The 27,521-nt window shown below is 42.9% G+C and overlaps 1 protein-coding gene across 1 annotated transcript in view; it reads right to left on the reverse strand.

The window, feature by feature from the left end:
- FIG4 (FIG4 phosphoinositide 5-phosphatase) overlaps positions 1-27,521 on the reverse strand; it is a 493,827-nt gene that overhangs the window by 276,043 nt on the left and 190,263 nt on the right. Inside the window, exons 12-13 of the mRNA XM_063443525.1 lie at positions 5,231-5,364; positions 1,588-1,704 (exon numbers count right to left, since the gene is read on the reverse strand). Of these exons, the coding sequence (XP_063299595.1) occupies positions 1,588-1,704; positions 5,231-5,364 (251 nt within the window). The remainder of the gene's footprint in view (positions 1-1,587; positions 1,705-5,230; positions 5,365-27,521) is intronic.

A 27,521-nucleotide genomic window follows, 5' to 3' on the forward strand; every position in this document is an offset into this window, starting at 1 on the left:
TTAAGTTATATTAGACAAGAGTATCAGGCTGGTCATACATGTCTAACTGTTAGGCAAAAATCCAGACTCAAAAAACTAACTAGACATGTGAAGTGTAGGTAAACATGAAGATTCAGAAAAGTTATGAGCTACATATAGAGTGAAACATGTTCTGTGGTTTTACCATACAATATGCTCGCTATGAGTAGACCACTGGTGTAGAAACAAAAATCTACGTTGCTGCATTACTTTAGAGAATATCAGCTATGACTAACAAAAGTAATAGCAATAATAACAATAGCTCTGTGCACGACATACTGTGGAAACCAAGGTGGAGTCCTGCATATCCGCACCACAGACGTGCACCCCTCCAGCTCCAGATTCCTGCAAGGGTCGACCTCGGCACTCCTGGAGCTCGGAGCCTCTTTATGGCGAACGCCCTCTCTCTCCATGGGCAGCACGAGGGACCAGGATTAGGCTGTCGCTCTTTGTGGCTGTTTCTCCTTGCCCAGGAGCTCTGAGTTCCCCCAGACCCTCGCCTCCTGATGCTTTGCTTTCGGAGCTTATGCACCCGCTGTTTGTGTCTCCACCTCGGCGATGCCGTGTGGGGAATGCGCCGGATAGATTCAGTGCCGCGGCGCCGACAAGCAGACCGGACATGGGGTGCCCTAGCTCGAACCACAGGAGTATGGGTGAGTGCTCAGCTGCTGAGTTTTTCCCAGAATTGTGCACACAGGCGATCGAACGCCTGAAGGAGCGTATCCACATGGGTGGGTGGCTGTGGGTAGGCGTGTGTCACAGTAGGCCCTGGTGGGGCAGCCATCTTACATTATACGCTGAGAATTTCAACGTCTTGTAGAGCAGGTCACGAGACTACACCAGTGGGGACCGGGATATCCCCCACCGGTCCAAAGGGGGGGAAGCAGGTCTCAGGAACTGATACTGCAGGCGCCAGCAGGTCCAGGCCGGGAGATCAGCCGTTTCTCCCCTCCATGGATCACACCAGGCGTGTAGCCCGCAAAACAGTCCTAGGCCACAGGCTCCATGGTGAGGCATAATAACTTGTTCAGGTGAGTGCCCTAGCTTGCAGGGTCAGGTAAGTGCATTTTGAGCAACCTTTGAGGGTATTATCCCACCGCAAAACAGAGGTATTAAGTCTTTAGGTGAGGAGCACACACCATGTGCACCCATCCACCATGATGGCCTGGCCACGCCCCCACAGTTTGGCTATTTTAACCTCAAATCTGAAATTATTCACCTTGAATTCTCACTCTAGTTAATAACCGGTCCCTGCTAGGGTTTAGAAACGGCTGAAAATGCACATTTAGTTTATACATTCAATAACTGTAAGGATGACATTACTTCAATTAAATTGGATGTCACAATAAGTTAATAATATGTTTAAGAGATAGAACATTACAGAATATAAATGCTGCAAATCTGTCACGTTTAACGTCTCACTTGTATTGTTTCATTTAGAATCTTCAAAGCTTCTGCTCTTTGCAATATAATGGTTACCACTTTCTACCAAATATTTAAAACTGCAATGTCAATATTTGAGTGGTGAATACATTTGCTAAGATTATTTACATTGGGCAATAGACTTACTTCTCATCAGGCCGTATGACACTGCAATAGGGATCTGGTCGATTAACAAAGAAACCGGTTTTCTTCACAACATTTTCAGCAATTACATTCAGTCTATCCAGAACATTGCACAGCTTGCTGAGACAAGCAAAAAGAAATAGCTTTTGTCAGTAGTCTACATAAGACATTACAGACATTTATGTTGGTTTTAGAAATCTGTAAAGTATTGTTTTGTTACACGTAAACATGTGTTTAATTCACACCTGTCCAGAATAAACGTTTTATTACCAAGTGCAGAGCCAAGTGTTTAAAGAGTTATCATATGTTGCATGATAGCACACTGAAGTATAAACTTATATATAAATATAAACCTGTATTTGCACAATTATAAAAAAAAAAAAAAAAATAGCAAATACCAATTTTTATATATCTAAGTGACAAAGGTAAAACAATAAATACTATAATTTTTATTGCCTTAGTCGCTGTCAATACGATATGCTTTCCTTTAAGGTTTGGAGACATTCTTATACCATTTGACTTCACGCAATTCACCAATACTTTATTATTTGTGTTTCTGTGTTCTTTGGAGACATTTGTAAACCACTTTAACTCCTGTCATCAAAACCAATACAACACAGCACAGCTGTAGTGGATATATTGTATGCTAGGTGTGTTACTCAAAACTCAAGCGTTTCACCATTCCATTGTTGGTGGGGTGTATGTTCTGGAGACATTCTTAAACCATTCACCCTTACACCATTCACTGTTTTGTCATTCTTGTATGTGTGCATATAGATATACACACATACATACAAAACCACTAACTGGCTAATTATTAAATTGTTACAGTTTATATACATAAAAATACTGTCAAACTTTTCTTTTCGAGATATTTAATCCTTTAACGGAACACTGTAGGCAATTTAAAAACGTAATCTAATGGAAGGTTCATTTATAAAAGTATTCATTTCTACTGACATCTGCACGCTTTGTAAAATGAAAAAAAAAAAAAAAAAAAAAGACATTCTTTTCACACATAGCACTTCAACAAGCCCTACAGGCTATTATTGTTAGGGGTTGATTTACTAAAATTTTTGAAATAATCTATTGTTTAGACATGTGCAATTCGTTTCAGTCTGAATATGAATTCGGACGAATTTCGAGCAATTCGGATATTCGGGAACTACCGAATGGCCGAAGTGCCGAGGTTCCGAAGTTCCAAAATTACCGAATTTCCGAAGTGTCGAAGTTCCGAAGTGCTGAAGTCCCGAAGTGTCAAAGTGCCGAAGTTCCTAAGCACAGTATTGCCTAAGTACTAATATACTTACCCAGTGAAAGAAAAAGAATGTTACACTGTATACAATTTTAAATAAAAAGTATACAAACATAGCCAGGATTCACCTGTAAGCATTTGCAACACTTACAACAATCAAGTAACATACATTCATATACAATGTAAGTTACTTGGCCAGTCAATGTAATGACAGGAATGAATAAGTAGTTAACTCCCTAATTCCCACGGTATTAGGGAGCTATCTACTAAAAGGCTGAAAGACCTAAATTGGTCTTTCAGCTAAATTTACTAATACTAAGTAAAGATTACTTAGTAATAGTAAATTATGCCACTACTAGCTATACAGCGAGTAGGGGCATCTCTATTAAAAAAAAAAAAAAATGTCCTAATGTCCTCCCCCTGGGCCCCCACCCCTGAGCGGTGGGTGGGGGCCCTAAATTATAATAAGGGGGGGACCTAATGTCCTCCCCCCTGGTCCCCACCCCTGAGCGGTGGGTGGGGGCCCTAAATACTAAAAAGTGGGGGGGACCTAAGGTCCTCCCCCTGGCCCCCACCCCTGAGCGGTGGGTGGGGGCCCTAAATACTAATAAAGGGGGGGACCTAATGTCCCCCCCCGGCCCCCACCTCTGAACGGTGGGTGGGACCTAATGTCCTCCCCCCTGAGCGATGCGTGGGGGCCCTAAATTATAATAAGGGGGGACCTAATGTCCTCCCCCCTGGCCCACACCCCTGAGCGGTGGGTGGGGGCCCTAAATACTAATAAGGGGGGGACATAATGTCCTCCCCCTGGCCCCCACCCCTGAGCGGTGGGTAGGGGCCCTAAATACCAATAGGGGGGGACCTATTGTCCTCACCCCTGGCCCCCACCCCTGAGCGGCGGGTGGGGGCCCTAAAAAATGCCCCCCCCCAGGTGACTGGGGTCCCCAAACCCCGTCACCCCCCCCCCAAAAAAAAAATGATTCCCCTACCTACCCCCCCCATCCTAAAAATAATGAGGGGGGACCTTTAACTAAGAACCTGTAAAAAAAAAAAAAAAAATAATAATAACACCATTCGATGTTTTCTTTCTTCTAAAATCTTCTAAATGGTACGCTGTGTAATTTGACTCATAACTCTCTGATTGGTGGATTAAGTAACCAATCAGAGAGTTATGAGTCAAATTACACAGCGTGGGAAAATTCCAAAGAACTTTCCCACGCTGTGTAAAATGACACAGAGCACTCTGATTGGTGGATTTCAAGCCAACCAATCAGAGTGCTATGACAGGTAAATGTCAATGTCATTTACCTGTCAGAGCACTCTGATTGGATGGCTTAAACCCACCAGAGTGCTCTGAGCCTAATTGCAGGGCGGGGGAAGGCTTTATAAGCCTTCCCCCGCCCTGCAGAGCTCAGTCTGTGCGGAGCCCTCCATGGGTGAAGAAGGATTATTATTTTTTGCACTTTTTTTTTTTTTTTTTTAATTGCGTCAGTTATTATGTTTTTTTATTTGGCCTTTTTTGGGGCTGAAAAAAGAAGATTTTAGAAGAAAGAAAACATTGAATGGTAATTTATTTATTTTTTTACAGGTTCTTAGTTAAAGGTCCCCCCCTCATTATTTTTAGGGTGAGGGGAGTAGGTAGGGGATAATTTTTTTTTGGGGGGGAGGGGGTGACAGGGTTTGGGGACATTTTTGTAGGGCCTCCACCTGCCGCTTAGGGGTGGGGGCCGGGGGGGAGGACAATAGGTCCCCCCCTATTGGTTTTTAGGGCCCCCACCCACCGCTCAGGGGTGGGGGCCATGGAGGAGGACATTAGATCCCCCCCTTATTAGTATTTAGGGCCCCCACCCGCCACTCAGGGGTGGGGGCCAGGGGGGAGGACATTAGGTCCCCCCCCCTTATTAGTATTTAGGGCCCCCACCCACCGCTCAGAGGTGGGGGCCAGGGGGGAGGAGATTAGGTCCCCCCCCTTATTCCAATTTAGGGCCCCCACCCGCGGCTCAGGGGTGGGGGGCAGGGAGGAGGACATTAGGCTCCCCCCTTATAAGTATTTAGGGCCCCCACCCACCGCTCAGGGGTGGGGGCCGGGGGGGAGGACAATAGGTCCCCCCCATCATTTTAGTTAAGGGCCCCCACCCGCCTAAGTCCCGAAATTCCGAAGTGCCGAAGTTGCCGAATTTCCGAAGTGTCGAACTGCCAAAGTGCTGAAGTTCCGAAGTGTTGAAGTGCCGATTTGCGAAAATTCTGAATTTCGTTATGCCGAACCGAACATTTTCCCCATGCACATGCCTACTATTGTTGCCTAATATTTGGCAATTTGGTGTTTAGTGACAAGACTCTCTTGGGAACCCAAATAACGTAAAATCGGAAAGCAATGAAGCATATTATTACCTTTTTGTGTATTTAGCCATGTCCCAGGGAATATAAACTATGGAGTGCTCTGGAGGTACAAACTGATTTAAGTATCGAACAGCCGCAACAAGTTCATCACTGAGAATCCTCTCGTGCTTGCGCTTCTCACGTTCCTAAAGAAAAATACAGTTCAAGGAACAAATGAGGATATTTTAATATGCATACAATCATTTATAATTATTAAGATTTAATTTTAGATCCCTTGGTAATGGTACAATAAACCACTGTTTAGCACTGGACGGTTAATATCTAGCATTACTTTGAATCTATAATTACGAAATGAATATAAATGATTTATTTATATATAATTAGAAGGGCTTGGAAGCACGTTCAGTATTTACGGCAGGGGTCCAGGGTTTTAAATATCTTGCCACAAATATACTGCCAAGAAACACTAATTAACTATACCAGCTACAAGGACAGAATCCCTGTACAAGAGCAAACACTTGTTTGTTGTTTGGGGAGATTTATGCATAGCGCCAGCTGGTAGGTTAAGTAGAAATCTTCTTCACAATAGTTTTGGTTTCTAAACGATGTGACCAAAAGAAGATGCATGGTCACAAAACAAAAGCTAGCTAACAAAAGCTTATTCCATAAAAACTATACTTAAATGGAACCTCTTAAAACCATTACCACTTTTGTTCTTTTAATATGCTATTGTCAGGATTACTATATGATCCAGTACGTAGAATTGTGTTACACAGAGGACTAATAGGTAACGTATTACCGGGCTTTGGAATGGCTAGACTAACGTACCAAATAATAGTCAGGGTGCTAGCCGAGGTCAGGGGACACAGATAGGGACACAACGATAAAGGAAAGCCAGAGGTCAGGGATACCAGAAATACAGGGAAGTTAAAATCAAAGCCAAAGTCAAAAACCAGAAGAAACTTGAATCAGGAACGTGCTCTTGGACAACCACTAAGGAAACCACGACCGGGCAATGAGGAAAGATAATTCTAGGTTTTTATACCTGCTTTACCTTTCTGATTGGCCGGGATCGCTCTTTGATGCCAAAACGTGCGCGCAGTGCGTGCGTGATGTCAATTGCACGCAATCGTTATTCACGTGAGTGGACATGGGGGTATAATTAGCCGTGGATGCGCAGCGGGCGGCGTCTATTAACATGCCGCAAGTGTTAGTCATGCAGATGCACGGCCGCTGACCGCAAGGTGAGGATGAATATGTTACAGATATGGGACAACATATTCTTCTATCTACCTGCCTGAAAAATACAGCAAGGCTATTCAAAATCACTGCAGCTATAAGCCCAACCCTCATACAGGTATGTCATAGGAAGAAGAAGGCATATAACTTCAGGCAACCAAGGTCCCAGTGCGTCAAGGGGCCACCAATGCCTGTCGCTCTTGCAGATGCCATGGGGCCAGTTAAGGCCACGCCGGCAGTTCCCATCACAAAACAGAAAAAAGCAGGGATGCAGGGGTGAGCACAGTAAGGTGCATACTAAATACAGAAGGTCTCCATGCCAGAACTCCATTAAGTACACCACTATTGACCAAAAAGTCAGCTCCAATATGCTTAAAATCATATAAATAAGCCATAGAAGTTTGGGGATTCTGTTCTGTGGAGCAATGAAACATAACTGGAACTTTTCAGCCTAATGGATCAGCGGAATGTCTGAAAAAAATGAAGTATATGCTGAAAAGAACACTCCACCTACAGTTAAACATGGTGGTGGCTCAGAGATGCTCCTCAAATTCCACCAAGGGTTGGTTGCAGAAACCATTGAAAATTCTACAGTGGCCATCACAGTCACCTGACATAAACCCCATAGAAAATCTCTGGTGGGATTTGAAGAAGGCAGTTGCAGCATGCAAAACCAAGAATATTATTGAACTGGAGGCCATTACTCATGAGCAATGGGCTAAGATTCCTCAGGAACGCTGCCAGAAGCTGGTGTATGGCTATGCATCTCGTTTGTAGCAGGTCATAACAGCAAAAGGGTGCTCTACTAAGTACTAAAGATGCTTGCCAAGAAGGGGTTGAATAATTTTGAGACTGGAGAAATCATAAGTATAACTTTGTGGCCATTCTTTTGACTTAGCTATATTTATTTGTGGTCAAATGTGGCACTCCGCAAACCCCTAGCCAGTTCAGGTATTTCAAGTGTTTCAACTCAAGCACACCTGGTGCAAACTAATAAAGCCCTTGATTAGTTGCATCAGGTTTGCTTGAGACAACTCCTGTTTTGCATATTTGTGCAGTTGGGAGGGATTCTATTCAGGAGATGAAATAATGGAGACTGGAGGACTCATTATAAGTTGCATTTTCAGTTATTACTGGTGAAAACAATTGAATCATTTGTTGTGTTGAGCTATTTCAATTGCTTTTGTTGGATATGTTTATTGCAAACAGCTGAAAGTCTGTAAATTTTGACAATAAACCTGTTTTTTTTTTGTGTGTGTTTTAAGTAAAGTTTATTAAAGCAATAATTTTTTTATAATCCAAATTATGTTTCTTTGCCCAGCTATCATTCCCCACAACCTACTGTGGTGAAATTCTGAGCTTTTCCACAGTAAAGAATTACAAAAATGAAAGAAAGGAATGCTTAACTTCCCGTACTGTTTTTCAAAATGCATTTCCCCGGGTCTAAAAAAACATTAAGTTTGATTTTTATATTTTGCTATTTTTTTATTTTATTTTTTTTAATATCTAGGACTAGCAATACCTGCCAGACTTGGCATTTACTCCGTACGTAAGCATTGAAGTTTCCTTTCCTTTTTTATGTGATTTTATTTTGTTTTGCAGTGTTTTTGCAAGATTTAAGTTTTTCCATGTTTTGAAATTTTTCAGTGAAGTTCTTTGAAGTTCCATCTGCATGCATGTTAAACAGCAGCCACACCAGTAGCATTGCTCCCAGCCTTTTGGGCAGCCTCCTTAGCTTGGTGGGCTTGTAACACAGCAACAGTTTCATCCACCTTAGAGCGGAGATATTCTGGAGACACCAGCATGTGAAGCAGCTCAGAATTATCAATCTCCAGCAACATGCCAGTAATCTTACCAGCGAGATTAGGATGCATAGCTTGGATCAGTGAGAACAGACGCTCACCCGGCATTTGTTTTTGCTCCTGTGGAGGAGCAGAGGCCAGCATGGAAGCAGTCAGAGGCTCTTGGCCTTGCACATGGACAGCAGGCTGCTGCATTGCAACTTGAGGTTGTGAATAAACCTGTTTTTTAATGGTGCTTGATTACAAAAGTTGTACACAATGCTTTGCCAGCTGTGGATTTACCATTTTGGCCACCGGTGCTCTAAAGAGGAGGCCTGCAATCGTATTTATTTTTTGCACTAGGGCCTTCTCTTCATAAGTTCTGCTGCTGGGAAAAAGTTATTATTACATCTGCCCATACAAGAACTGGAACTATCCTGAGAGGCTTTATAGTATAATCCCATAAAATCCACCTCTCTAGATCCAGAGATTGTGAAATTAAAGGCTTCAAGCATTTAAAATTTCTGCATAATACAGTTCAACTGTTAGTTCTTTTGTATAAGCCCATGTAATAAAGTTATTATGTAATGACATCATAGGTGCCATGTAGTTCTGTGAACACTATGAGGTCACTGCATTCTGGTTCCTGAGTTGTTGCAACAAATTTTCATTGAGAAACTAAAGACACTCTCTCTGTTTAGAAATATATGGCCTGCCTAATATAAATCAATTATTCTCCTAGACTGTATCAGCAGCCTCTAAATTACTCTCTCTTTGACACTAATATGCTAAGAAAGTCTGAGCTCCATCAGCTGATCGTCTGCAAATCGTATGCAAAGCCTGATTTCCAAACTTTGAAACCTCAATGCTGCTGTAAGAAAGTCTGAGCTTCATCAGCTGATCGTCTGCAAAGGTAGCCTTCTGGAAGACCACACTAAGACTCTATCCTGCACAGCATCATTTATGTTTAATTTAACCACTCTGTACATTTATTTTATATCTCCTGTGTGCATTGTATATTTTCTTGCCTTTATATCTGGTCTGTTATGCTGTAGTTTTGCTAGTCCTTTATGTAATTGTTTTATTCCCTTATAGACTATTCATTGAGCACTTTTCTTCCTGGCTTCCCTACTTCCTCTCATCTAGCACTCTTTCCCTTATACTTGGGGATTTCAATATCCCAATCAACAACCCCAATTGCACTGATGCCTCTCGTCTTCTCTCTGTAATCTCATCCTTTTGCCTTACGCAATGGTCCAATTTAGCAACCCATACAGCGGGAAACACTCACCAATCTCTGTACCGCCTCTAATCTTTCCAATATTGTATTTCCTCTATCTGACCACCATCTGCTTGACATCAGCATATCTAAGACCCAATTGACACCACCGTCTGAACATCAATCTCTCCAGAAACCTCCAATGTCTTGACCTAGAACATTTCTCCACTAATTTCCAAACTCTCCTTTTACCTATCTCAAACCTCACCTGTCCTAGGTCTGAAATCCCCTTCTACAATTCCACCCTCTCCTCTCAACTAGACATCATGACACTGCCTACATTTAAACGCAGCAGGCGCCCCCAACAGCAACCTTGGCACACCAAGCTGACTCGATACCTCCAAAAATGCTCCAGAACTGCTGAATGCTGTTGGAGAAAGTCTCACTGTGCGTCTGACTTTCTCTACTACAAATATATGCTGAGCTCATACAGCTTGGCTCTTTCCTCTGCAAAAGTAAATTACTTCAATACCCTCATTACCACACTCTCCTGCAAACCTTAACAACTATTTCACACATTTAACTCTCTTCTTCGCGCTATTGTTCCTCCTCCACTTACTAACTTGACCGCCTCAGACTTTGCAACTCACTTCACTGACAAGATCGCTACAATCAAGAGATCTCTCATCGTTCTTCTTCCCCTTACAATACTTCCCCTAACTTGACTCCCACTGCTGTATTATGTTCATTCGCACCCGCTACAGTGGAAGAGGTCTCTGCTCTGCTCCAGTCCTCCCGCCCCACCACCTGCTCCCTAGATCCAATTCCCTCGCATCTCATCTGTACTCTGTCTTTTACTCTTTCTCCAACTCTCACTAAAAATCTCAATCTCTCTCTCTCCTCTGGCATATTTCCATCGCCCTTCAAACATTCAACTGTAAGCCCAATTCTAAAGAATCCCAACCTTGACCCTGACTCCCCATCAAACTAACGTCCTATCTCACTACTGCCTTTTGCATCCAAGATCCTTGAAAGAGTTGTGTATGCGAGATTGGATAAAATATGCCAAATAACAATGTATCTAAAAGTCTCCAAGCTTGGAAGCTGCACTAATGAAAAAAATCACAATATCTCTCAAGCAGCACCCAAGCTGGAAAAGGTTACATACATAGTTACATAGCTGAAAAGAGACTTGCGTCCATCAAGTTCAGCCTTCCTCACATTTGTGTTTTGCTGTTGATCCAAAAAAAAAAAAAAAACCCAGTTTGAAGCACATTTTTGCAACAAGCTAGGACAAAAAATTCCTTCTTGACCCCAGAATGGCAGTCAGATTTATCCTTGAATCAAGCAGTTATTACCCTACATTGAAAGATTATATCCTTGAATATTCTGTCTTTGCAAGTATGCATCTAGTAGCTGTTTGAACATCTGTATGGACTCTGATAAAACCACTTCTTCAGGCAGAGAATTCCACATCCTGATTGTTCTTACAGTAAAAAAACCTTTCCTTTGCCTTAGACAAAATCTTCTTTCTTCCAGTCTAAACGCATGGCCTCGTGTCCTATGTAAAGGTGCCACAAGAGAATCAGTGAACCTATATGTGGCGGAACCCGCCTCGCCACTGGGTATTGGAGGGGCCTGGCTGCCTGCCTCTTACCTGCTGACTATGGCCCCTGGAATATTGGTACGTTTAAAGCACTATATTTGGGCATGTTGTACTTTATATTGCTGCTGCTGGCCCTTTTAAAATCATCTGTGGACATATTGGGACTTTTGGGATACTGTACCTTTAAGACTGTGGAGCATATTACAGTAATACTGCCTTTAATATCATGTATGTATTTATGTGTTCAGTTAACCTGGGTTATATGTATGCAGCATTCATCTGATTGTTCGGTAGAATCACTCCATTTCATTATACTGAGTGAAACTACCGAACAACCAGACCACCCAGGAATAAGTGTGCCTCCAATTACCGTTTGCAACAATGTTGCAAACGGGTAATTGGCAATCAGTGTAATGTATTCTTTGTCCTCTGGGTGGCCGCCATTCGGGAAACGAACACGTGGCGGCGGCCATCTTAAACTCCCGAACAGCGGTGTTTTGCCGTCGAGTGTCTGGAACTAAAATCGGACACTCGACTAGGCAAACACCGCTGAGACCTCCATACTTCCAGAAATTCGTATAGAAACTACCGAATGGCCCGCCGTTCGGTAGAAAGAACCCCACAAACAAGGGGATTCATTCGAATTCCCCTTAGGCTCCATAACCCAGGCAATTCGTCTGTTTTCATTCCCTTGTCTGTGACCGACCGCAGGGCCAAAATGCATGGAACTGTTTTCGGATACTTTACCCATGCGGTCGGTCAAATCTTTGGAACCCCATATCTCCCGAACCGTTTATCCGAATGAACTGATTCTTGGATATGTTGTCCCCCTGAATAAGGGCTATCCAGCGATGCTGGATTTAAAGGTGTACCCCCTGTTTTTGGGGTACATCCAGAACTTGGTTAAAAATGTGTACCGTATAATTGGGTTTACTGTTATCTGAGGGGAGGGGATGTGTGGGCTGAACCATGTATGTGATTGGTTATTTTATGCCTCCCCCTGGGTGTGGCCTGTAAGTGTACAAGTGTAATAAAAGCCAGGCTGGATGAGCCAGTCGAGAGTTCCTGTTTTACCCTCAAAGTGAAGTGTCGTCTCATTATTGGGGGAAGGATTTATTGCATGCTGTTCCAGTTTGACTGCTAGGAGTGCAAACCTATTCGTATGGTTCCTATTCAACTGTCTACAGCATTCAGAGGCTTGAGAGGATTCATATGCTTCTCTGATTCGGTGATTGTGGTGTCGGCTAGAGTGCTTGGAGGCCTCAGGAAGCGCTAGGAGCATCCATTAACGGAGGTACCCAGTCGGGGTGCCAGGCGATCCGTTACACTATAGCCAAGTGCAGAGGGTGTAACTAGCAAACCGGTCTCCCAACAAATATAGTCAAATATACACGAATACAAAACAATAAAAAACAAAATAATAAAAATATAGACCTCAACACATCAGAACTTATAGTACCTTATATAGTACCTTGCCTTGGTGTGGGCCCCCCACCGAGGTAAAATCAAAAAGAGTCCTGGAACGTGTTTCCTCAGCTGGCTTGAGAAGTTGGAAATGTAGGATGAAAAAACACCACACCCAGAGTGGAAAAGGTGTGGGTGATAGTCGGGTGTATTCTATACCACGGTCGGGATCTTCAATCTTTTAGAAAAAGTCCTGTGGGAGGGACGGAAAGCGTAGACGTACGGTCCCATCTGATTTTCTGATTCTTGTTTCCAATAGTTTTGATTGCCTGTTAGCGATTTCCAGTTATACCGCGGTCTTTTTTCGAAGATTCCGACTGCGGTATTGAGTTTCTGTGCCCGGAGTCTGGACGTGGCTGTCTTCTGCTTTACCATCTGCAGGCTGTTCTGGGCTATACCGTGGTCTTTTTTGAAGATCCCGACCGCGGTATAGAATACACCCGACTATCACCCACACCTTTTCCACTCCGGGTGTGGTATTTTTTCATCCTACTTTTCCAACTTCTCAAGCCAGCTGAGGAAACACCTTCCGAGACTCTTTTTGCTTTTACCTCGGTGGGGGCCCACACCGAGGCAAGGTACTATATGTTCTGATGTGTTGAGGTCTATATTTTTATTGTTTTGTTTTTTATTGTTTTGTATTCGTGTATATTTTACTACATTTGTTGGGAGACCGGTTTGCTAGTTACAACCTCTGCACTTGGCTATAGGTTCACTAAGTCTCTTGTGGCACCTTTTCCAGCTTGGGTGCTGCTTGAGAGATATTGTGATTTTTTTTCATTAGTGCAGCTTCCAAGCGTGGAAACTTTTAGATACATTGTTATTTGGCATATTTTATCTGATAACCGGTTTTTGCTCTCACACTTTATATACATGCTATGATCAATTAATCTTTGTAAGCCTATGGCAGACAAGAATTAGAACAGTATGGTGACGTCTGTATTTAGAATTTAATACTATTTTTTATTTATATGTATGATTTTATGTATTAAATAAATTGTGTTTTTACCTTAATTGATCTACTTGAGTATCTCAATATCGGGGAGCGCACATAACTTTTTTGACCTATTAGTTTAACCTAATTTAAAGACGCTTACCAGTGTATGTAGCAGCCCTTCTTATTATTATTTTTTGAGGTATTATATCTATTTTTATAAGTTTTTTTGTAGTTTATGCGAGATTGACAGACTTCCTCGAGTCCAACTCTCTGCTAGACCCGCTTCAGTCATGTTTCCACGCTAAGCACTCTGTGGAAATGGCACTGACCAAAGTAAGCAATGATCTACTCGCTGCAAAATCTCGTGGTCACTACTCTATCCTAATTCTCCTTGATCTGTCTGCGGCTTTTGACACTGTTGATCATCAACAGCTTATTCTCATCATCCACAATATCTACAAGATTTGCTCTTTCCTGGTGCTCCTCCTACCTCTCCCAGTGCTCTTTCAGTGTTTCTTTATCTGACTCTGCTTCCTCTCCCCAACTCCTCTCTGTTGGTGTCCCCCAAGGTTCAGTCCCTGGTCCCCTACTGTTTTCTATCTATACTGCCTCCCTTGGTAAACTCATTAGCTCCTTTGGCTTCCAATATCATTTCTATGCAGATGACATGCAAATCTACCTGTCCTCTCCTGATTTATCCCCGTCCCTCTTGACTAGTGTCTCTAACCTCCTCCCTGCTATTTCTAACTGGATGGCTGCCCACTTCCTTAAACTTAACTTGACCAAAACTGAAATTCTGGTCTTTCCTCCCTCAAGTGTTGCTACTCCTTTATCTGTCTCCCTCCACGTAAATGGTGCTACCATCAGCTCCACCACGCAGGCTCACTGCCTAGGTGTTCTCTTTGACTCCGACCTCTCCTTTACACCTCATGTTCAGTCTATTGCCAAATCCCGTTGTTTCCATCTCAAAAACATTGCGTGCATCCCACCCTACTTAACGCCAGATGCGACTAAGGTGGTGGTCCATTCCACTGTCCTTTCTCGCCTTGACTACTGTAATCTGCTTCTCAGTGGTTTTACGTACTCCCAACTTGCGCCATTACAGTCCATAATGAATGCGGCGGCGAGGCTCATCTTCCTGTCCGCCTGCACCTCCCACTCCTCACCTTTCTGTCAGTCTCTACATTGGCTTCCTGTAAGATATAGGGCTCAATTTAAAATTCTGGTTCTTGCTTTCAAATGTCTACATAATGCTGCTCCCAAATATCTATCCTCCCTAATACACAAGTATGTCCCGTCTAGGCCCTTATGCTCTGCTATCTTCTGTCCATACTCCCACCTCTGATGCTCGCCTTCAAGACTTCTCGAGGGTTGCACCGTTCCTGTGGAACTCACTTCCCTCCTCCGTTAGATGCTCATCTAGTCTCCACTCCTTCAAAAAATAATTAAAAACCCACTTCTTCATAAAAGCGTATCAATTAAACTGTTAATAGCTACCGACTGATTCCTCTCTTGCAACGGTCATTAGTCTAATACTATCCTTACCTTTTGTGTCACTTTATCCCACTCCCTCTAGCATGTAAGCTCATTGAGCAGGGCCCTCAACCCCTCTTTTCCTGTGTGTCCAACTTGTCTGGTTACAACTACATGTCTGTTCGTCCAACCATTGTAAAGCACTGCGGAATTTGTTGGCGCTATATAAATAATAATATAATATTAATAAGACAAGGGTTGAGGAGGCACGTCTTTCATACTTCATGCTTCTTTCATACATGTTTAATACAGGTGTTTTATATATATTTGTATAGCAGAATGTATATAATGTGCAGACTGCAACAGGGGACTCTCATGTTGGCCCAAATCCACATTGGCATATTCCTTATTAAAGGAACTGAGCTAAAACTCCGGTCACAGCATTCAGCAAATTCAAGATGCTCAAACAGGTCTAATTTTCCAAACATTCTTCAAGATTGAATTTTTTTACATTTATTGTTAAAAAATAAGGTGGTCTGCAATACATGAGAAAATGGGTCTTGTGAGAATATTAACTTACGGTATACTGTTTTATCTGCTGCTCAATCAAATGATGTCGAAAATTAAATGGTTGGTTATTTAGAGGAAAAACCGGTCCCCAGAGGATGTTCATGTAGTTTCTATGGTGATGATAGATGTCACAATTCGAGATGCATGTTTCCGAAATATATTTAAAATGCTCAACACCTGAATAATTTTTAAACTGCACAATCATGAAGGACAGTGTAAGGCATTTGGCCTTATTTAATGTGACAAAAATATGTTTTTTTTTTTAATTGTAGAAATATGTAGAATATGTACCGTATTTTTCGCTCCATAAGACGCACTTTTTCACCCCTCAAAAGTGAGGCGAAATGTCTGTGCGTCTTATGGAGAGAATGTGAAGGTTTACTTACCTGTCTTGTAGCGTGGGCCGGCAGCACAGTGCGCACCGCGGTACTGGAACTTCAATTTCAGGTTCCGGTTTCCGGCGGGACTGAAAGGAAGTGCGCACTCAGTGTGCACACTTCCTTTCAGTCTGTCAGGATTCGAACCTGGGACCTTGGCAGCTCTGGTGCTTTGGCTTACCTCTGAGCCATCTCTCCGCTTCTGTTTCCTGTATCTAGCCTTGTCTAGTATTTAGTACTGAAGCTGGACATTTGTTGGAACTTCTCCTGTCACTCAAGTTACACCTGAGCCTGATGTCTCGTTAGCCAGGTATATAACACTGCCTCTCCCAGAAGGCAGTGTCAGTTCCTTGACTCTGGTGATCATCCTGCTGTTTCCTGTTCTCCAGTTTGTTATTGACCTCTGGCTTGGTACACCGATTATCCTGACTTCTGGCTTCCTTTGACCCTTGGCTTCCCACGACTATTCTCCTGGTTTATTGTTCCTGTACCGCGTTTTGGATTTACCCTGCACAGCCCCCGTGCACCGACTCACAGGTCAGGTGAATTCTTGCCTGATCACCTTGGCCTGTGTTTTCTTGCAAGGGTGAGCATACTTCTCTGCCTGCCGGACTTCCACACCCAGGTAAGCCCTGACACAGTCCTGCCGGAAACCGGAACCTGAAATTGAAGTTCCAGTACCGCGGTGCGCCCTGTGCTGCCGGCCCACGCTACAAGACAGGTAATTAATTATGGGACAAGGGGAGGGGAGAGGGGAACACTATGGGAGGGGGAGAACACTATGGGAGTAGGGGAGGGGGGAACACTATGGGAGTAGGGGAGGGGGGAACACTATGGGAGGAGGGGAGGGGGGAACACTATGGGAGGAGGGGAGGGGGGAACACGAGGGGAGGGGGGAACACTATGGAAGGAGGGGAGGGGGGAACACTATGGAAGGAGGGGAGGGGGAACACTATGGGAGGAGGGGAGGGGGAACACTATGGGAGGAGGGGAGGGGGGAACACTATGGGAGGAGGGGAGGGGGGAACACTATGGGAGGAGGGGAGGGGGGAACACTATGGGAGGAGGGGAGGGGGGAACACTATGGGAGGAGGGGAGGGGGGAACACTATGGGAGGAGGGGAGGGGGAACACTATGGGAGATGGGGAGGGGGAGAACACTATGGGAGGAGGGGAGGGGGAGAACACTATGGGAGGAGGGGAAGGGGAGAACACTATAGGAGGAGGGGAGGGGGAGAACACTATGGGAGGAGGGGAGGGGGAGAACACTATGGGAGGGGGAGAACACTATGGGAGGAGGGGAGGGGGAGAACACTATGGGAGGAGGGGAGGGGGGAACATTATGGGAGGAGGGGAGGGGAGGGGGCGAACACTATGGGATGAGAACACTATTGGACAAGGGGATGGGGGTTAAAGAACACTATGGGACAGGGGAGGAGGGGTTAAAAATCACTATGGGATAGGGGAGAGGGGGTTAAAGATCATTATGGGACAGGAGAGGGGAGTGGGTGGTAAGGAACACTATGGGACAGGGGAGAAAAAAAAATATTCTGAACAAAATTTCCCATAGTAAAAAACACTATGGGATAGTTTGTTCAAAATATTTTTTTTCTGGGTTTCCTCCTCTAAAAAAATAGGTGCATCTTATGGTGTGGTGCGTCTTATGGAGCGGAAAAATCAGGGCCGGTGCTACCATTAAGGCGGACTAGGCAGCCGCCTAGGGCGCCCCTTGGGAAGGGGCGCCGCCAGGAGCGCCGGCCCCCCTAATGCTGCAGCCGCCCGAGCGCTCTGTAGAGAGCCTCAGGCGGCTGCAGCTTCGCCCGGGCTGGTGCGTCCATGAGGGCGCACCGCCCGGGCGCAGCATGAAGAGAGGAGCTGACAGGAAGGAAGCGCTCAGCGCTCTCTCCTGTCACTCCCTCACTGTAGCGTGGCCGAGCGCTGTATGGTCCGCGGGTACAGGGAGCATCTGTCTCCTGTACCCGGCCGGACTAACAGGAAGTGAACAGTGAGTGTTCACTTCCTTTTAGTCCGGCCGGGTACAGGAAACAAAAGCTCCCTGTACCCGCGGACAGTACAGAACTCGGCCACGCTACAACATAGGTAGGGGAGGGTGGGGGGACTAAAGGGGGGGGGGAGAAATAAATGGAGAGGGAGGGAGGGGGAGAAATAAATGGAGGGGGGGGGAAATAAATGGAGAGGGCGGGAGGGGGGCAGGAGAAATAAATGGAGAGGGAGGGGGGGAAATAAATGGAGAGGGAGGTGGGGAGGAGAAATAAATGGAGAGGGAGGTGGGGAGGAGAAATAAATGGAGAGGGAGGGGGGGAGAAATACATGGACAGGAAGGGGGGAGAAATAAATGGACAGGGAGGGGGGGAATAAATGGACAGGGAGGGGGGGGGGAAATAAGTGGACAGGGAGGGGGGGAATAAGTGGACAGGGAGGGGGGGATAAATGGACAGGGAGGGTGGGGGAATAAATGGGCAGGCAGGGTGGGGGGAATAAATTGAAAGGGGGGGGATAAATTGACAAGGTGGGGGGGAAGTAATTGACAGGGAGTGGAATTGACGGGGTTAGGAGGGGGAATGAGAGTGGGGAGGGGAGAAGAGAGTGACAAGGGAGGGGGGAGAAGAGAGGGACACGCAGGGGAGAAGAGAGTGACAAGGGAGGGGGAGAAGAGAGGGACAAGAGGGGGGAGAAGAGAGGGACAAGGGGGGGAGAAGAGAGCGACAAGGGGGGGAGAAGTGAGGGACGAGGGGGGGAGAGAAGAGAGTGACGAGGGGGGGAGAGAAGAGAGTGACGAGGGGGGGAGAGGGGGAGAAGAGAGTGACAAGGGAGGAGGGAGAGATTGACATCCATCACACACACACACAATGCACCCCTTGCACACAGAAAAACACACAATGCATTACACACACAGACACACACACACACACACAAGCAATTCAACCCTTACATACAATGCATCCCTTACACACACAGAAACACACAATGCATTCCTTACCCACACTCAATGCACCCCTTACAGACGCACACACTGCATCCCGTACATACACAGAAAGACACATTGCAGCCCTTACACATACAAACACAGATTCACACAATGCATTCCTTACACACATATCAGGACATCCCCTACTCCTGTGAACAAACTATTTGGTGGAACATGAAGGTGGACCCTGGGGCCCAGACCATGAGCTGTGTAAAGGGCCTTTAAAAAAATGGAGCTGCTTTCCGTTCTCCCAGAACACAAACAGCCTCCAGAGAGCCTGTTCTACACCAGACGAGTGGAGCCAGACTGCAGCTAGAGCCCATCACCATCCTCATCTGATTGTAAGTAGGCAATCTAGTATATTATTCGTGGCACTAATCTCTAATTTACCTCACATTAAAGGGACACTTTAGTCCCCAGAACCACTGCAGCTTAATGTAGTGGTTCTGGTGTCTATAGCCTGTCCCCTGCAGGCCTTTTAATGTAAACACGGCGGCACTGCAGCACTTGCGTTAGTTAACATGGGGCATTGTGATCTCATATGGGGGGGGGGGCGGCAAACTTTACTTTTGCCTAGGGCGGCAAAAATCCTTGCACCGACCCTGGGAAAAATACGGTATACTGACATTTCATTTCAATAACAACATAGAGAGGACAACTATTTCCTGTCTTTAACCTAGCAAACCGATTCTGCGTCTTATATAACAATGCCCCAACTATTACAGAATTTAAAATGGAAAAGACTGCATAAGACCTGACATACAATCCAACATTAAACTACAATCTTTGTGACTATTGTGCAGGCTAGTGGCAATACACTAATATCGAGTGAGCATAATTTAAAACATCTCAAATTCTCCCCGATTTTGCTTAACAACTTTGAGGTCCTTGATTTAAATGTCAAAGAATTTTTGTTTATTCTTTTATGGTCTCTGTTCTATCTATTTTAAAATGGGGTAATTTAATTCGTTTTATACAGTAACAAAACATACATAAACTATAAATAGTCCCAAAAAACAACAGTAACTTCAAGTTACTCCATTAGAATGCATAGTTCCATATTTCAATTCAATATATGATTTTTGGGATAAGGATGAATAAGAAAAACTTTGTAGCACACCTCTACCCCATTTGCTACTAGAACACACTAACTTTTCAAGTGATGGACGGAATCGCGTATTGGATAGACATGTGCAATTTGTTACGTTCCGAATGGTAATTGGGACGAATTTTGGGCAATTCGGACACTTGGATACTTCCGAATGTCCAAATAGCTGAATTGCCGAATTTCGGAATGCCGCACCGTACCGAACTGCCGAAATCCCAAAGCGCTGAATGTCCGAATAGCCGAAGTGCCGAATTTCGGATTTGCCGAATAGCCAAATAGCTGAAGTACTAATATACCCAGAGGAAGAATGAAGAATATTACACTGTATACCAGTTTAGATAAAAAGTATACACACCTAGCCAGTAACACGTTCATATAAAATGTAAGTTACTTAGCCAGTCAATGGGTGGGAATGAGTAAGTAGATAACTTCCTAATTCCCACGGTATTAGGGAGCTACCTAAATTGGTCTTTCAGCCAAATTTACCAATACTAAGTAAAAATTACTTAGTATTAGTAAATTCTGCCCCTACTCGCTATACCACCAGTAGGGACATGTCTAGTAAACAGTGAGCAGCCTGTGGCTGCTCACGGTAAAAAAAAAAAAAGTTCTCCCCCCACCCCTGAGCGGCGGGTGGGGGCCCTAAATGGCGGTATAGCGAGTAGGGGCAGAATTTACTAATACTAAGTAATCTTTACTTAGTATTGGTAAATTTGACTGAAAGACCAATTTAGGTCTTTCAGCCTTTTGGTAGATAGCTCCCTAATACCGTGGGAATTAGGGAGTTATCTATAAGCGGCTGCAAGAGAATATCCGAAGTGCCGAAGTGTCGAACTGTCGAACTGAACCGAAGTGCCAAATTTCAGAAGTGCCGAAGTCCAGAATTTTGGAATGCCTGAACCGAACCGAATATTTTGCCCATGCACATCCCTAGTATTGGAATTATTCTGTAAGAATTTAGCTAATTCACCGCTTTATGGATTTCCTATTTCAATCATTTGCACCACGTATGATGGATTGATGTGGGTTTATTCAAAATTGTGCCCCGTTAATCTGCTTGTTGCCTCACAAAATTAGATTAATGACAAAATTTAATTTTACAAAATGTAAATAGTCTGTTTTTTTGAATGAAATTCCATCTGTAGCCCCTTTTTCTCATTCTATATGACATCAGTAAGGTCAATGGTGATTTTCTGCTGATATAGATTATCAGCTTCAAAGTTTGGTGTGTTGTATATTCAGAAATGCCCCTTTGTTCAATGTAGTCATAAAGATCAATTATTTCTGTATTTGTGGTTTTCCATAACTTGTAATGGGCTTGGACATATTTAACGGACTCATTAAACAATATGTTTTAGGCTCACTACTACCCACTGGACCTTTGTTTATCAATCATTCTCTGCAGACTACAGAATGATACAGAAGTAAAAATCACTGAAGTTCACACATTTTCAAGATGCTGAAACATCTGGCATCAATAATAATATGCAGATAAATGTCTGCAAGCCTTATATATCGAGTTGAAGTGACATGATTTGATAAGTTCCAATAATTGTAGTGCTCCTTAAACCCTGAGCACATGGCATTTACCTTTTGGATTCTTGATCACTACATGTGAGAAATGCGTGTGAATTCTACCCAAAGAATTTAGGAAGAGGAAAAGAATTTGTATAAGAAACTCTTGCAGTCAAAAACGTAAACATAGCAATATTTAAATTTCAACACTATAGTTTTCAAGCACAGTTTACTGAACAGTTTACAATAGTAAACATAATGGATAGCCATATTCAGAAAGAAAGAGAGAGAGAAGACAGCAGATAGGTTGCAATAAGGTACTAATGAGAGGTTGATTTTCACAAGGATTTTAAAAGGTCCAAAAACAGAGCTGCTTAGTGAGATATACCAAAGTAGGAAGGGGTATTATACAAAAGGAAAGTGAGTGTTTATTATTATTATAATTATATATCTAATAAAGTAAAGCGTTGGAAGGTATCTTTCAAAAAATATAGTTCAATAATATTCAACTTTGACAAATTCTCAGACTGTTACTAATGACAACAGACAGCAACGGCAAACAATATAATGGTCACACGCAAGATTTTATCATAACAATCCTCTCTTTCCAAATCTATGCAGAAAATTCAACCCTGTGATAAAATACACCCCCTCTTATCTATCAACCCACAGCATAGTCTCCTGCCGCACCATGACTCACTCATTCAGATTTATGCATATCACTTCGCATAATAGTAGTCTAACAATTAAATTGCTTACTTAGATGATGTTTTCTTTATGTTTAAAGGGACACTATAGTCACCTGAACAACTTTTGCTTAATGAAGCAGTTTTGGTGTATAGAACATGCCCCTGCAGCCTCACTGCTCAATCCTCTGCCATTTAGGAGTTAAATCCCTTTGTTTATGAACCCTAGTCACACCTCCCTGCATGTGACTTGCACAGCCTTCCATAAACACTTCCTGTAAAGAGAGCCCTATTTAGGCTCTTTATTGTAAGTTCTGTTTAATTAAGATTTTCTTATCCCCTGCTATGTTAATAGCTTGCTAGACCCTGCAAGAGCCTCCTGTATGTGATTAAAGTTCAATTTAGAGATTGAGATACAATTATTTAAGGTAAATTACATCTGTTTGAAAGTGAAACCAGTTTTTTTTTCATGCAGGTTCTGTCAGTCATAGCCAGGGGAGGTGTGGCTAGGGCTGCATAAACAGAAACAAAGTGATTTAACTCCTAAATGACAGTGAATTGAGCAGTGAAATTGCAGGGGAATGATCTATACACTAAAACTGCTTTATTTAGCTAAAGTAATTTAGGTGACTATAGTGTTCCCTTTAAGTAGCACTCCTGTCAGAAGTGAAAAATACTTATTTTTGTAGTTCTGTCTTAAAAGAACGAGCTGTATACTGTATGGCAGTAGTACTTAAAGAGTTACTCTAATTTGCAGGACTGCATTCTCCCTTCCCAATATAGCTCATTACTGCAATGTCTTTTAAAAAGCTGTGCAACTAGATAACTTCCCCCTGCGGAAGTGATGTGAAATGAATAAATGAATACACCTCTTACTTGCAACCATTCCCTCTCTTTCTCTGCAGAGCCCAAGCTGTGACCACACAGTTGTCCCAACTTTGGGAATTACGGGGGACACCAGGGACCTGTCCCTGGATAGCACGAGTCCATAATTACATGCGCTCATGCTGTAAAACAGACACTAAGACTCCGTAGGGAGCACTACAGCAGTGCTAACTGCATGGTAGTAAAACGGGCGATGAGCCATTCGGTGGGCATGCAACCCTCCCTCGCCCCATCCCCCCGCCCCGGAGCTTGCGTTGGGCAAGGCCCCCCTTTTCTGTGAAGTCTCACCCATTTTGATCGTCACAGCACTGGTGATGTCCCTTCATGGTCTGCCCACTCCATTCATATTTTCCCCTCTCAATTGTTGTGAAGTATGCAACTGTGCAGTTAGCAGCTGGAGATCACTGAATAAACCCATTTAACAAAACTGTGAACCACGCCATGAATAAACGGATATCAGGCTATCCTCTTATTGAGCAGATCCACTCATCCTATGTGATGAGTGAAACTGCAGCTTGGTACCGAATTACATATCCCATAAACATCATGTAGGCCAGAGATTCATAAAATAAGGGAAGCACGTGGACCAGAATGAGAGAATCCAGATTTGGTGGAGCAGCATCATGGTCAATGAGAAGTCTTCCTGCCCTAGTGTTAAACCTAGTTAGTTTGATTCTAAGGAAGCGAGTCTCGTGGATTCCATTTTTTTTTTTTTTTATAAACTTTGTAAATAATTTGTTATTATGAAAAATATTTAAATTAGATATATATATATATATATATATATATATATATATATATATATATATATGCAAAACCAAAATATCACCACTGTGAATATTAGTGAATTATAGACCATACTTAGCTTAAAAAATGCAAAGCAGCCTCCCCAGGTCGTTACCCAAAACCGACCTTTACATAGATTGGGGATACGGCTGAATGAATCTAAAACAGAGGGAAATAAACAAAAAATAGTGCAATACAGTAAACACTCGATAAATCATGCGCCACATGAAATGCACTCACAGAATGTTGACAGACATAGCGCTCATAGGGTGCCTCCCCTGAAGTAGCTGGGGGGCTAGTAATCCCACTCTCCACTCCACAGTCACCGGTTGATGGAACAGGACTCCAGGAAGGTGAAGGTATAAAAAGAATTATTAATTTATTTAAAAAAAAGCTGAAAAACAATCAACATTAACGTTAATATAAACATTAGGATAAAAGAAACGGTCCGACGCGTTTCGTTCCTGAGCGGAACTTCCTCAGGAACCACAATAATACAAGAGAAAAAATTGCAATTACAAACAATAAGAACAAATCGTTTGTAATTGCAATTTTTTCTCTTCTATTATTCGCTATGTCTGTCAACATTCTGTGAGTGCATTTCACGTGGCGCATGATATATCGAGTGTTTACTGTATCGCACTATTTTTTGTTTATTTCCCTCTGTTTTAGATTCAGTCAGCCGTATCCCCAATCTGCTGTTGGTTGTGTATATCTATATATATATATATATATATATATTTTACATATTGATATTTTTTTATAAAGGATATATTTTTTTGATATGTAAATACCATATACCTTGAAAAATTATTTTAAAAGTTTAACCAAAAATATTAAATGATTTGGAAAGTGTATCCAACATAATTAAAACAAGGCCATTATCGGCTGAAGACATCTTCAACTCTTGAACAGCACTTGCCATTTAAAAGGGGAATTCATATTCATGATCAAATATTATCATGTTAAACGGATTCCTAAAAATCAATTTTAAAATTCTTGAACCTGTTTATGCAAACTAACCATTGGACATTGACCAGTATATACAACATGTGTACTGCCAGTCTATCTAACAGACCCTGCCAATACTAAGCATTTCAAAAAGGATTTAACACATGGTCATTATGGGGCAAAAAACAAAAACATCCAGTATTCTTGTGAGCCCATCTTTAGATTTAAATTTGTAAATACCAAGGAAGTGAGACACTCTTTAGGAGCAAAGAAATTATCTTACATGCGTAAAAATACAAACTTAGAAAGGGAGGTGAGGGAGAGAGAGAGAGTCAACGACCAAGCCGAAAACCAAAATAAACCGAGGAGTATAGTACATAACACTCATATGTAACCTATTCTGTGGGCAGAATACCCACACTAGTTATTAATGGCAGTGTAGAACATGGTTTTATGGGTAGCAGCGAAGCCTGAGCAGGACAAGTTCCATGGGGTTTGCTCCTGGGCACCATAGCTGAAGAATCCTGGAACCAACATAATGGAACAGTAAATTATATATATAGCCTTTAGAATCTTATATATGGGATACCAATAAGTACAACCTACAATTCAGGGGGTTTGATAAATCAAAGGCTGGGTAAATTCTGGACTGCATTGTACCAAACATGGCTATACTATTTGCTGTCATACGAGGCCAATCTGCAAAATGTGTACATTGTTCACAGTATATAATAATGTTAATATTTTATAAAGTAGGCTCCAGGTGACCAGCTAAAATCCAGACCTGGATTGTTAAATTCAGTGCCCGGATGCAGTGCTTGGTTGCCAGCTCCATTGAATAGGGAAACAAAATTAAAAATGAAAAGTAAAAAAAGCCTATGGAGGCCTGTAAAATAACAGTAGGAAAATGGCACGGTTCCCCCCACACCCAAACCTGTGGGCTTCAGGTAAGGATGACAATTCAATAACCCCCACATCCAGTGGATAGGGGTCTTAATAGCCACCCAAAGTGAAATATGCCTCACCTTCCCCCATCACTCTAATAATACTAAGGGAGCAATACATCTAACACTTGTAAAATAAAAAAATACATGCTTATGTTCAAAAGTGGTCTTTCTTCTAAAGTCTTCCTTTCTTCAGACCAAAAAAAGTCAAATAAATATCCATTACAGCTCGCTGCTACTAATGTAAGCCAAACAATCAGAGTGCACTGGTGACTTGCCTGGAATACACAAAACATTAGCACTATGGCTATGTGTGGAAGGGAGGTGGGGTGGGTAAAATAATGTCCATTCCCTCGCTGATTATTAAATAGCCCACCATAGGGCAGTGGGTGAGGATGACAATGGAATATCCCTCCTCTCGTTATTGTTTCAATAGCACAACTCGCTGACCATGGGAGATCCTCGGGGAACAGTGTGTCACGGTTCACACGGTGCCATCCAGACCACCAGGCATGGCTGCTCCACAGGTGCCTTACAGGGGAATTGAACCTGGATCCTTCTGTGTCCTGGGCCTGCTGTCTTGCCTCTGAGCCACACTTCAATTCTTGTTTCAATCTGATGTTTATCCTTGCCTTGCCTCTAGTACTGTGGGGCTGAACTTTTCCTGAGGCTGCTCCTATTTATCCAAGCCCACCTGAAGCAGATTGTTAATCCGTCAGGTATAAAACTCTGCCTCTCCCCTAAATTAGAGGGGCAAAGGTTTCAAAATAATATCAGGAAGTATTACTTTACTGAAAGGGTAGTGGATGCATGGAATAGCCTTCCAGCTGAAGTGGTAGAGGTTAACATAGCAAAGGAGTTTAAGCCTGCGTGGGATAGGCATAAGGCCATCCTAACTATAAGATAAGGACAGGGACTAATAAAAGTATTTAGAAAATTGGGCAGACTAGATGGGCCGAATGGTTCTTATCTGCCGTCACATTCTATGTTTCCATGTTTCTCCTTTTTTTTTTCCCGCACTGAATTTCAGCCTGCACTGGGGAATATTCCAATCAGAGGCTTTTCATTTTAAAGCATCTGTACTAGAGTTGCAAGAGGGTTTCCAATTCTTCACAATGAGCTGTAATCATGCTCATTGAGAAGGAGGGAAAGAACATGCCAACACAGCGTGTTTGACACTTCCGTTAGCTTTATGGCGCTAACGGCAGAGGAAGAAAACCTCTGCAAAATTCAGTAGGAATTATGGAGAGCCATTTTTATAACCTTTCACAAATGCGACAGACTAAAGACACATACGCTGAAGTGCTTTGTGTGTAAACAACTGCTTCAAAGATCCAATTAATGCACTGTATTAGTCATGTTAAATGGGATCCTTAACATAAGTGACCAGCACAGGGTATCCTTTAACTTCTCCCATTTACAATGGTATGTTGAGTAATGCCTGAGAAGTAGGTAGAGCAAGTCAGTGTTTTAAAAGTGTCCAGGATTTTACAGCAGTACACAGACATGACCACATTTTCATTTATTGTCAGAAAACGTGACTTCAGTTTTGAGGCTCAGCATGGCTGTCTTCTAAGCACGTGTTTGTAAACACTACTGACCTTTTCAGCACAGCCATAAAAAGAGATGTTTAAAAAATTCATTTCTACATTTCTAAGCATAAACGGTCTTTTAATTTTGGCTGCACTGAATATAGAATCATGCATTTCAATGATGTTCAAAATGCATTAATGCTAGAATCATATTCTAGTGATTCTGTAAAAACACATTTTCATCCTCTCCACAATTGCTCAAAGAAAGAAAAAAAAAAAAA

This window comes from Pelobates fuscus, chromosome 2 (assembly GCF_036172605.1).
Source record: "Pelobates fuscus isolate aPelFus1 chromosome 2, aPelFus1.pri, whole genome shotgun sequence".
NCBI lineage: Eukaryota > Metazoa > Chordata > Amphibia > Anura > Pelobatidae > Pelobates > Pelobates fuscus.